This window comes from Polyodon spathula, chromosome 5, assembly GCF_017654505.1.
Source record: "Polyodon spathula isolate WHYD16114869_AA chromosome 5, ASM1765450v1, whole genome shotgun sequence".
Lineage (NCBI taxonomy): Eukaryota > Metazoa > Chordata > Actinopteri > Acipenseriformes > Polyodontidae > Polyodon > Polyodon spathula.
The window spans coordinates 25,873,515-25,886,576 of NC_054538.1; the positions used below are offsets into that span (position 1 = coordinate 25,873,515).

A 13,062-nucleotide genomic window follows, 5' to 3' on the forward strand; every position below is an offset into this window, starting at 1 on the left:
TATACACAGCATTTCCCTCTAAGTTTTTAGATACTGAGAAACTTGCCATTTTGATTGAGAAAGGGTAAATTATCAGTAAGAAACCTTTGGCTACGCATTAACCCTTTTAATATATTTTTGTTGAATTATACAATTTTGAAACAATATTCCAAAACAATTATCAATAATTTTACAATTTGCTTTAAATTTCAAACATGACTTTTATTGTGGCTCTGCCTCTGATTTTGAAACATTCTCTGATCCTATGCAGCCCTGTCAGTTGTTATTGTAGATATAGACTGCATGCTTAACAGGTGGCCTGCATAAAATTGCTTTATACTACTGCATAAAACACTGGCGTCTGCACTGTCTTCAATTGTAACCATCTTTAGCGCTAGTAATTGTTCTATTCTTGGGAATACCAAATTCCTTTTTTTCAAAAATGGCCAATTCTATTTGTTCCCACTTTTTATCAATGTATTAATTAAATAGGCATTTGAACATAAATATAATGTTGCTAGTTAAAGTAAGTAAGTAAGTAAATACAGTATAATCGTAAATCTCGAAAAACTACTCACTTCTAAATCTTTTGTAGTCATTTTTGTATTACTTTAGTATAAATACATGTTAATTTGGATTCATATGTTGTTTTTTTCTGACTTTATGTGAACGAAAAGACACACATTTGCCCGTTTTCCCATTGGAAATAGTGATATTTCTAAATATCACTGTCCTGGTCACAGAAGCAAAGTTTGTGGGGAATAATAGCCATTTTCTATACTTTTGAGGCATAAGCAATTAGGAAATAACACTTACTACCCAGGAACAAAAAAATAAAAAAAAAATGTTACACGGTGTAATCAGAGCCTTTGAAATTTTCTTGTACCCTTTTCCTGCTCTGTGCCTCTCTACCACTTTATCCCTGACTTGTTTTGAAAGCTCCTTGGTCTTCATGGTTGCTTTGTTAGAGCACTATGTGAGTTGCAGCTTGAAAGTCTTTTTATACTTGAGGGAAATTATCTACATGTTAAACCACTTTGAGCACACACACGCTGAAGCCATTTCACTAATTTTGTGACCTTTCAAACAAATCATTTGCACCTGAGCTGATTTAGGGCTGTGGTAGCAAAGGGGTTGAATACTTACGCAACTGAGACTAATCTGTTTTTCTCTGTAAATGTTACTTATTTATATTCTATATGCATTTTTTAACTTTATCAATGTGGAGTAGTTTGTGCAGATTCTACATGGACAGTTTAATTTGAAAGCGTCATGGAGTACGCTCAGGTGCCAACAAAATATGAAAAACTTTGCAGAGGGGTGAAAACTTCTGCAAACCACTGATAATGTTTCTTCTGTTCATAATAAATACAATGTTGCCCATACTTGTATTAAGACATTCTCAGCTGTATATTTCATTTAATAATAGTTAAGCTCCAAGTGAATCACCTCCATAAAATGTGCTATTAGCGTTTTCTGACAAAATGTATGAAAAGAATATAATATGGGAAAGAGGTTTTCCCTAATGGTGCTTTAACTGTTTTTGTTTTTTTTTGTTTTTTGGTATATTAGTTGTGAGTGCTGTCAGACATGTCATCCATAAAACCGTTTCAATAAATGCAGAATGAGGAGTTTTGAGTGGATGTTCGAAATATATCAGCTATCAGCCCTACACTGCACAGCCTATAGCTCAAGTGAAATTGAAACCTCGTGGTGATTTATATATAGATTGTCATTTATCACAGTATCTGTTATCATTTTTTTAATTCCTTACTGCTTTGTTTCTTTCTTGGTTTAGTACAATTCAGTTATTTTAGAACATAAAATATGAAGTCAAACCCTCCCTAAGATCAGGGACCTTGTGCATTCTATCAATAAAATTGATTTTTGTCGCATGGTGCATTATAACCGGAACAATATTTGCTACCATAATAGGTTAAGGAAAGCTCTCAGTTTGCTTTGTTTTATGCCAGGTAGACTATTACACATGCAACTTCCTAGGTCATTTCATCTCAGCAGTGTCGTTCTGGTAAAAGTATGTCACTGGCTGCAAAGCATGTCATTCATTATTGGAAGCACCTGGCTGGTTAATGACTGAATTTCTTTTCAGGTATGGCCTAGCAAATGCAAATATAATTCTCTGAAAGTAAGACATGCAAAATGAAAGCTTTTTAAATGTAATAGGGCACATTATCTATCTATCTATCTATCTATCTATCTATCTATCTATCTATCTATATATATATATATATATATATATATATATATATATATATATATATATTTGGTATGTATATCTTTCAGAACTGCATGTACAGTATCCACCACTTACACTGTACAGGGTTATTTTGGACAGACATACATTGTAATTCAATATAAAGACAGTTTCAGTGTAGGGATCTTTATGAGTGCTCTGTTGGTTACTAATGTTAAAATGTTTTATCTATTTTGCAAGGATTCTTTGTCACAAATCATACCCTATTAAAGTCACTCTTATTTAGTTTTATTTAGTTTTAACAAGCCTGGTATCAATATGCCATATGCATAATGGTGTCTGGAGAGAAGGCTTTATGAGGAGTAGTATAGCAGTTATCTGTCTTATCACTTTGAAGGCCTATGCACAGTAAGTTATATGGTCTCAGTTCATTTCTAGGAGGAAATAAAACTATGGTGACATTGACTTAGTAATACAGTATGTACTGCCCAAAAAGGAGCTTAATATCCACAGAGCATGCAGGGAGAACAACCTAACCTCAGTTGAATGCGGTATTGTGTCAAGAAAATAAAAAAAAAAGAACTGTACCCATCTGAAGGATCGCACAAATCTCCAATAAATTGCAAGTGGTTTTTGAATTAATCATATTAGTTAATGCCAATGGTTTTCATAAGTGACAGGATTTAAGAAAACTTATTTGATAGAAATAGGCACAATAGATTTTCGTATTAAGACAATCTTTAGTGAAATATGGGTCTCAGTATTCCTGATCCAGCAGCCAGAGAAAAGTAGAAGGTTTCTTAGACACTGACAGCTTTAAAGGTGTTTACCTCCCTTGTGTAGTAAAATGTGACCGTGCTATCCATCAAACACAAAACTTTTGTTCCCAGAACAGACTGTTTACTTTGGTAAAAAAGTTCAGTTTTTTCCAGGTGTCTCATATCAACACTTTTTTTAGTTTTTTTGTTATAGTATTGATAATTATGATGCCTTTTATAAAGGCATTAATATTAATGACTAAACTGCTTAACTGCTTTATATATATATATATATATATATATATATATATATATATATATATATATATATATATATATATATATATATATATACATACACACACACACACACACACACACACACACAGTAAAAATAGCTTGACCTTATAATACAATACCGGTACTACAAATATGAAATTCAATGCAACAATGTTCTAATATAGGACTACATTTTATCTGTGTATGTATTTATGTGTATATTTATGTATACTGTATAAAATGGGTAAATAACAAGTGGACAATTCAGAATCACCGGTTCATATGCGTGTAGATATTTTTTAAATTAATTTCAAACAGTACTGTTTTTCCTGAAATAATGTCACAGAAATAGTACTTTTTAGGGTGACAGAATGACAGCACATGCTAATAGCCTTTTCACTCTACAGCCAAGCACATTGCAAAGCTTCACCAATTTGACTTGATTTTGACCTGGAGGGACCTTTCTCTACAGCAGAAAGAATGCAATTCGTTTAGTCCAAGAATTATTCAACCCACTGCTTTATAAGGCTAAAGGCTATCAATAATGTGCAAGACCCATATCACAGTATTCTAAACTGGATGACAGCACACAAGAGGCTATTCAACTGATCCTGTGAAAAAAAAAAAAATCACTAGTGGCCAACTGTCTGGTTTTATTACCCATTTTATTTATTCCTACACCTCATTTTTTATTTTACTTTTTTTTATTATTATTATTTCATTACCTTGGTTCAAATACATTTTATCCGTTAAGTGTTCACTTTAGGACACCCACTTTTTTCCTCTATTTTTTTACTTTTTATCTATCATCCTTCCTGTTAATGTACTTTTACACGCAGAATATATATACCCGCAATATTCAGAATGTTACACACATGGGGCATGTGCAATGATTGAATTATAATGAGTAATCAATAAAATATGGCTGCAACATTATTCCTTCCAATAAACTGGCAACTGCTTCATAACCGTCTACTGCTGTAGAATCTGTATTAGATCAAAATACAAAGCAATGAATATAGTATTATGAATAACAGTTAGAAGTGTTATTTTTTTCTCTCTATTAGTCTTTATAGACATGCTGTTTTTCTATGTTGTACTGAAGAATCAATCTGTCCAATCTATCTGTTCCAGAAACACATCTGTTATTAATTAACAGCATTTAAGCCCAAAGAAAACTTTTATTTTAACTAAGCTAAACCAAACAGTGAACAAAATAACTGGGATAAACAAGCTTCAAATCATTAGATTATAATCTGTATTATAAAGTATTATTTATGTACATACATAGTACATTTTTCCTGCCAGCAGTGACACACATATTGTGTGCCACAAATTAGCGGGGCCTTCCCATAAGGAAAATAAATATGCAATAAATATATTTCAAATATATATTTTAAAACATATATTGAAATATTAAAAAATGGTTGCAAAAATATATTGAAATACATTATAAACATATTGTAAAATTTGTAAAAATTAGGACTGTCAGTTGATTACAATTTTTTGATTGGTTAATTTATGGATATTAGTTGATTAATCCGTGCACATTTTTAGTCAAGGTAACAATATTATAGCGGCTGTCCTGCATAGTAATACTAAAAAATCAATAGAATTTTAAACATAAATTGAAAGTAAGCCAATGGGAATTTGGTCTTTTTAAAAGCATTTTATTATTATTTTTATTTTTTATTTTAGTAAATGTAACATCAGTTGTTTACATAGCTACGTACTTGGCTTCCTTCTTTTACTTCTAAATCTAGCAGAACCTGAGGCACCCAAGATATTACACTGTGACTATTGACAAGTGATTGCTTAACATGCTGTTGTAGTCAGAAACCAAAGAAAGTAATTCCACATAATTACCTCTAGTTGAAGAATTGGTGCCTTCATCAGTTCAGGTATTTCTGGTGTATATTATACCTACATTTTTTTTTCTGAGAAAGTTCTTGAAAATTGATTTGTAAGTTGGAAGTCTTTTCTTTATGACTTCATCCAAAACAGCAGTTTTCTTTGGTGTGCCAGAGAAAAATGTTGTAAAACCAGAGAGGGTCTGAAAAAAATCTCTGAAACTTGACTTGCTGCTTGACCCGTTATTAAATTTAGTTGATGGGCATATCAATGGACATAATGTGCCTTGGATATTTGTCCCTTGTAAGCTTCTGGACCCCAACAGTCTCGCCACACATTACACTAGCTCTGTCATAGCTCTGTGCAATTATTTTAGCCTTTTCACTTTATTCTGTGAATATAGCATCTAGCTGTTGCATAATGGCAGTGTTTCAGTTCTTTCACATTATTTTCCCTGCAACTGCAAATCTCTAACATGCAGCCTAGAAGTCTTTTGAGGTGCCTTTAAAGAATGGCAATTTTCAAGTGTGTTTCCATGGCCTGGTCAATCTTTGAAACAAAATGTACCAGTCCAAGAAACACACCAGGATTAGATGATGATAATGTTTCATCATGACCTCGTCGGGCCAATTCAAAAGCTCCACAGAACTTTATGCACTCAATGATGCATGTAAGTATGTGTCGGTTTTAAACACTTCTTCATTGTGCTTCTTTATGGTGTTTCAGTAAGCACGGCTAAGCTGCACATTCACTCTACCTAACATACCTAGACGCATTTCACATGTTTTATGAACTCTAGAAACCTCATACTTTTTTGATTTGGAGGATAGATGTTGCAGGTCTGTAACTCCAGTTCTTGACCATGATTATTCAGTGTCACCCCGAGCCTTATCAAAAAGGAGACAAGGACAGCAAAACAGTGCATTGTGGTTTTGACCGGCTTATAGCAGGACTTGTTAAATGTTTGAGTGTATGCTTATCTTCTGTCACTGTTCACCTGCACTAATTTTATGAGAGGTGTGATGGATCTCAACCTTTTGATTTGGAGTCTCTGCACTTACTCCAGAAATTCTACTGTATTCATGTCTTATTAGAATATTAAAACCTGGCAATACCTATATATTATATATATATATATATATATATATATATATATATATATATATATATATATATATATATATATATATATAAAAAAAAACAACATGAAATGTACTCAAGTTTAAATAATAATAATAATAATAATAATAATAATAATATATAATAATAATAATAATAATAATAATAATAATAATAATAATTAGAGTTGCCAGAAACTGTAATACTTCCAAGGCATTAGCAAAGCGTTAGAATATGTGTTCCATATTAGACATGGCCCTTTCTGCACTATCTAATGAGTAACAAGCCATTTGACCATTAGGAAAGGTCAGAGTTCACAGGCTAACATTATTTTCTAGAGCAAACACGGGTTGCTATAAGTGTTCCATAGCAGCTATGGCCCTATCTGCACTCTATAAGGAGTTATAATCAAGTTTTGCATTTGAACTTTAGGAGAGGTCAGAGGTTACTGGTATGGACATATTTTCATAGAACATGTACGGCTTACTAAATGTCTTACTTAGTAACCATGACCCTATCTGCACTCTTTAAGGAGTTATATTGGTCAATGTCGGCCATCTTGTATTGACAAAAATGCAACATTTGAATAACTTTTGATGCTTGCATGTTTAATAAGATCCCTGGAAAGTTTCAACTCAATCAGTCCAGTGGTTCTGGAGGAATTGCATTTTAAAGCTAAAATGTAGAATTCAAAAAATAAATAACAGTGATAATCCTATCATATTACAGGTCAAAGGTCATGGGCAATGACTGTTTTTGATAGAACACATATGGGTTCCTATGTGTGTTCCATTGTAACAGTGGCCCTATCTGCATTCTACAAGGAGTTAAACTACTTTCACTTTTGACCTCTGATGTCATAAACATGGCAGCCCTTGACGAAAACTTTTTCTTTGAATAACTTTTAAAGATTGACCATTCATGAACATGTACAGCAAGTTTCACAGCTCTAGCATAAGCAATTTCGGAGAAGAGTTTTGAAAATGACCAATATTTTGCAAAAATCCAACGCGGTTGCCAAACCATGTGACCTACGTTCTCAACCAACGAGTCTCTCCGTGCAAGGTTTTCATTTTATGGGCTGTTAAAGATTTACCATTGCGGCGGAAGGAAAGAAAATAATAATAATCTTTTGAACAACAATAGGCTTCCAGCCGTTTTGTTTGGAAGCCTAATAATCTTTTGAAGAACAATAGACTTCCAGCCATTCTGCTTGGAAGCCTAATAATAATAATTGTATTATTTAAATACCTAATGACTTAAATTTAATACAATCTAACTCAAGAACAGGAAACAATAAAACCTTAAATCGAAGTCTTAATTAAGGCCAATGAATGAGAAAAAAAAATGTAATCAACAAGTAGTTTTTAAAAATGTATTTTCAGGAAAGGGTAGATAATTAAGAAGAAGAAATAAACTTGACCGATTTTCTTAAACAGCCAGCAGTGGCTGAAAAGACTGATCTAATATTTAAAAACATCTAGAAAAAAATAAAGAAAAAAGACCTGGCTCAGATCAACAGGATTTTATATTTAAATATGTAAAATGAAATATAAGGGAACATATTTCAAAGTATGCTTCCATATGCTTTTAAATATATACAATTATATATTTTTACAATGTTTTGATTTGTGTTGTAATTTTTTTTTTAACATATTGTAACATTCCTGATACGCATGCATTCTACTTAGACGTGATGGCAGATTTGAGTTGTTTTGAATCAAGACAATAAAGAGATGTGTGATAATATAAAGTGTTAAACTTCTTCAGGAAAGGATAAATGCAAATTAATAATAATTAATCAAAACTGCAATATACAAGTGCTCCTTTGCTTTCATATATTGAAAAATATAATGTCAGTTAAATAATTAAATTTAGACCCGGTATAACATTTTAAGAATTGTTAAAATGCACTACATAAAATGTGTATATTACAGAAACAGTGTGGACAGGCCACATAATGCAAAGATGCCTTTTTTTAAATAGTGTGTAATATATTGCACTATACAGCATATATTTAGGAAAGAGATGACAATATATATTACCATGTATTTTAAGTACATTTTTATTGCTTTGACATATACCGCAATGTATTATTTTTCCATTTGGGTTACTAAATTGTATGGAGCTAGGTTATTAAATGCCAACCACTAGTTTTCTAAATACCTGACAATGATCTCACATATGTACAGGTACATACGTGTACATATAGAGATGGAAGAGTAATAGCAGGATCTTACTTTTAAAGCAAAACAGTACCAAAATAACCTATATGAGCATCAATTTATATTTTGATATAGTAAGTACCCCCTGTGACTACAGTGAAAGCTTGAAGAAAAAGATGTAATCGAATTTACAGGGTCAATACACAGCATGTACTATAATGTTGAATGATATGAAAACCACTTAAAATTACAGCTGCAATAAGAACATATGGATTTCTATGTCTGTACAAAAAGCTGAAGAAAAACTCAATCTTGAGCAAAATGTTAAAATACAAAAATGTCACACAATTGTGGAATGTTTTTTTTCATCCTACTGAAAAACAAAACTGTGAAATGCATTGACTTTGGAATCAATTGCCAAATTAATGTAATACTTTGCATTAACCTAGAAGTAAGAAGTATTATGTTATAATATATTAGAATTAATTTTATAGCATTTTATTTATTTCTATAATTTCTCACTCTATGGATCCAAAGTTAAATATAATTAAACCTCTGTTGATAATTTAATGTCTTACTCGTCTGTCCTATCGTAATGTTTTTAGTTTACCTTTATTACGTAGGTTCTTAAAATGTGTAATGAAACGTGCCTTTACATTTCATTACGTTTATAGTAGTGCTGGACCTGAAGGCTGCAGGAACAAATAAATAAATAAGCACAATGCAGGGGAAGTGAACGAACAAACGAACGAACGAACAAATAACGAACTGGCAACACTATGGTTTGTGTAGAACCAGGTTTATGGTTGTTAAGACCATTGCTAAGGAAGTGAGACATTCCCTTTTCTACTGCAGAGGCGCATGCTGACAGTTGACAAGCAGGGATGCCAGATTGGTGGTTTTTGGTTTTTTGGCTTGTTTTTAAAACATCTAGTGGGTAAATATTGTCTCCCTCTGGAATGTGACTTTGTTCTGAAGCTCAGCATCCAATAAAATGACAAATCACACAAATGGCCACACTTGCATTCAACAAATCCATCTGAGAAAATGGTGAACCCATCTACTTCTTTCCTGGTTAATATGGGGATTCTCATAGATGATTGACACGCTTATGCATTTGTCCAGGGTTCTTGTTTAATTGTAAAATAGCGAGAAACAAAAAGTTTTTATTTTTATTTTTATTTTTTAATTTGTAACAAATTAAGAACTGTATCAATACAAATATAACTAGAATGTATTATTATTTTATTTATTGTTTTATAGACTATACACCGACAGTTCAGAAAATTCAAATAAATTTTACTCTTAGTAAAATAAAATAAATCGTGGATCACATTTGATCTCATCACATAAGAAACAATAATAGTTGTACTGTAAACTGTGAGAAAAAAAAACAAACAAAAAACAAGCAAAGTCCATATATAAATCCTTTATAACATTGCTTACCTGTGTTCTTTTTTATTCTAAATAAATATGTAGTACTTATGTATGCTTTTGTAATATATATTTAAGCCTTAAATGTAAGTACAGGTTTTTGGCTCTTTTTGGTTGGTTTAAAAAACACAATTTGGCTACTTTTTGGCTGGTTACTTCCAACATTTGGCAGGGTGTTGCAAAAAATCTAGCAGTGCTGCTGACAAGTGAAAACACTGAGAACCACAGAACAAAATTATTACTCGAGTAGCAATGCAATTAAGTCATTTTCCCGCCTTTGCGCCTTGGGTCAGCTGCCCCAGTCACCCACCCCTAGTTATGGCTCTGTTTAACAACATGTCCTAATTTTGAGCTTTGAAAATCTGGTCACCCTATAAATAGGCAGCATATGCATCTGCAGCAGATCAATTTAATGCTCACATCACTGTAAAAACAAACAACCTGTAAAGAATACATAGGCAGTGAGAGAAAGTTGTTTGTTTGTAGTTAAAATGATTATATTTTATTTTGGATGTGCAGTTTTTGATTAAGCAAATAAAGCTTTCTTCCATTGAAAACAACCTTCGTCAGCATGTTGCTAAAGCTCGTGTCTGAGCATGACTTTGACAAATCTACCAGGAACCATAAAAGTAAAGTTTTGGATCAGAATTTAGAGTAATCATTTTCTTCATGTTGATGTTAGAATGCTGCTCAGAGCTATTCATGTCGAATTGGCTTGTGTCTTCTATATAGTCAATTCCGTCATTTAATTGTGCTTTTTTCCCCCTGTAAAAACATAAAGCTGACGCTGTCAGAATAATGCTAATGGATAATTAACTGAAATAATTTGTGTTTGTGTATTTACAGTACTACCAAGTCATACCTGTGGTAATCCAGGAGTAATTCCAAAAGGTGTTGTCCATGGAACACGATTCAATATTGGAGACAAGATTCGCTACAGCTGTGTGACAGGTTATGTCTTGGAAGGTCATGCAGTGCTGACATGTATTGTGAGTCCAGGGAGTGGAGCATCTTGGGACTTTCCAGCTCCATTCTGCAGAGGTAGGAATCTAATAAATAAGAGTTTCTTATATGCAGCTAACATATAAACAAACATATGAACAAACATCGTTAAAATGCATTCATATAGGACAAGGAGGCCAATCCACAAAACATTAAGGACTGTTTTTTTTTGTTTGTTTGTTTGTTTGTTTGTTTGTTTTTAAAGCCTTTGCCTTTGGCTCAGTTAGTAATTTCAATTGGCTTTGAAACCTTTTCTTACTGTGACTGTGACATGGTGAATATTGTGAACAGTAAGAAACCATTTACCTTCCTTCACACTACATTACAGCACCACATTGTATTGTTCACACCACAGTGGGCTCGTTGCATTGTTCTAATTCACTAGTATGTACATTTTTAAATGTGGTTAATTCACATTGTTTAAATAATAAATCACAGGCAAGCACTGATCTTTCAAGGATCCCTGTGGCAAGTGATTTGCAGTGCACAGGTGCAGTGGTGATGCAGTTCTCAGGAATGATAGACATAAGACAGTTCATGGTGAAAAGGCAGCTCTTTATTTGCTGACAAAAAATAATGCCTGGCTGTACAAATTGATGTGTATCGCTCAGGTAAACTGCGGGGTTCAGTCTCTAAATAATAATACACTAAACAAGACACACACAAACACAACACGGTCACAAGTCCAGAGTGAGTGCTCTTTGTGAAAGTAATGATTTACAGGTTTATTTGTGTTCAAGTGTAGTCCATGTTTATTTACTGGTGGTTTAGTTACAGTTACCTGAGATAACCTTCTGTATATTAACATAATTTAGATATTTTATTTAACATCATGTAATCAAAGAAACTACTAAATGATATGGCAAAAGTTTGTTTTTCATTAAAACATTTAGAGATATTTAAATTTTACCCAAGAAAAATCATTGAGAAACCTTGAAGATAATGTTTTTGTGAGTTGTTGCAGCTCTTTAAGTTGTTTGTGTCATGTTTCATTGCAATGTCCCTGGAAACCTTTTAAAGTATGAAAAGCACAGAGATCTTTGTTAAGAATCTTCAGAGCAAGGTTTTCATTAAGTTTAACCTTCTTCTGTTTTGTCACTTTATGTATGTTTTTTTTTTGTTTTTGTTTTTTTGGAAGCTGTACAGTATATGGTTATTTTACGTCTAAATCTAATTTTCAATTAAGTCATGTTTAGCGTTTTTGCTGTTATTAACATTTGTAACTTATAATTTAGTGTTTTAAAATTCATATCTGATTTGCTTTATTTAGCGAGTGCCCCCCCCCCCAAAAAAAAACTCCCTTCTTTGTGAATATAATATGGTGCTGTGTTATATGTGTTATTCACAAATAAATGTAAGAGTTTTGCAATCATTCTGAATCACTTTTATGGCATTTCTTGTGGCCTCACATTGACACATGAAGCTTATTTATACAAGTTAGAGGAATCGCCATCTAGTAAACAGCTAATGTAAGTATTGCCAGCAAGCTTGATCAGTTGTATCTGCTTTCTAAAGACACTTTGGTTGATCTTGGGGATGTTAAAAGTACACCACCCACTCGATATGTCACGGTCCAATATAAATCCGCTATACAGTATATCCAGGGCCGCTACATATCGAGAGACCCATAGAAAAACAAAAAGGCTAACAAATAAATACTGTACAACCAGTCCCTCATTTTATTGGGTGCGCCAGGGTTCAGTATAAATCCTCTACGCAACCTGCTTTTTCTCACTGATTGTATAAAAAGCAGCACACCGTTTTAATTCATACATCGGAGGGTAATTGCTTCTCATCCACTTCAGTCTCCAATTCATTTCATGAGTCTTCCTCTCCTTTCTCAAATGCACAAACCCGCTGCATTGAAAAAATCAATTCCCAACAGCAACATAGGAGGCTTGTTGCTAGGAAGCTGACATCACTGCCTTATGGCTTTTCCTAGTGCATTGCTGCCACACGTGAACACCTCGTTGGCTTAAATAAAAACCAGTTCACCAAGTAGATATTTAATTTGCTTTGTGTTATTGTACAATGCGTGTGTATATGATAACAGTACGATATTAATGTGTTGTTTTTAATTGTTTTGTATATTGTTGTTTGTGTTATGCAGTACGAAATAAAACGAACAGTAAATCTAAGTGCCTATGTATATTGCAGCTAAGGCAGTTAGACAGTAAAAATGGGGAGCCAACTCCAGGACTGCGATATATCCGCATCCGCAGTATAGCAAGGGTGATATAATGAAGAGTGGGTGTAGTTT

General features: G+C 32.9%; 1 protein-coding gene across 1 annotated transcript in view; it reads left to right on the plus strand.

Moving 5' to 3' along the window:
• LOC121316386 (CUB and sushi domain-containing protein 1-like) overlaps positions 1-13,062 on the plus strand; it is a 590,542-nt gene that overhangs the window by 220,489 nt on the left and 356,991 nt on the right. The window contains exon 7 of the mRNA XM_041251464.1: positions 10,647-10,841. Coding sequence (XP_041107398.1) covers positions 10,647-10,841 — 195 coding nt within the window. The remainder of the gene's footprint in view (positions 1-10,646; positions 10,842-13,062) is intronic.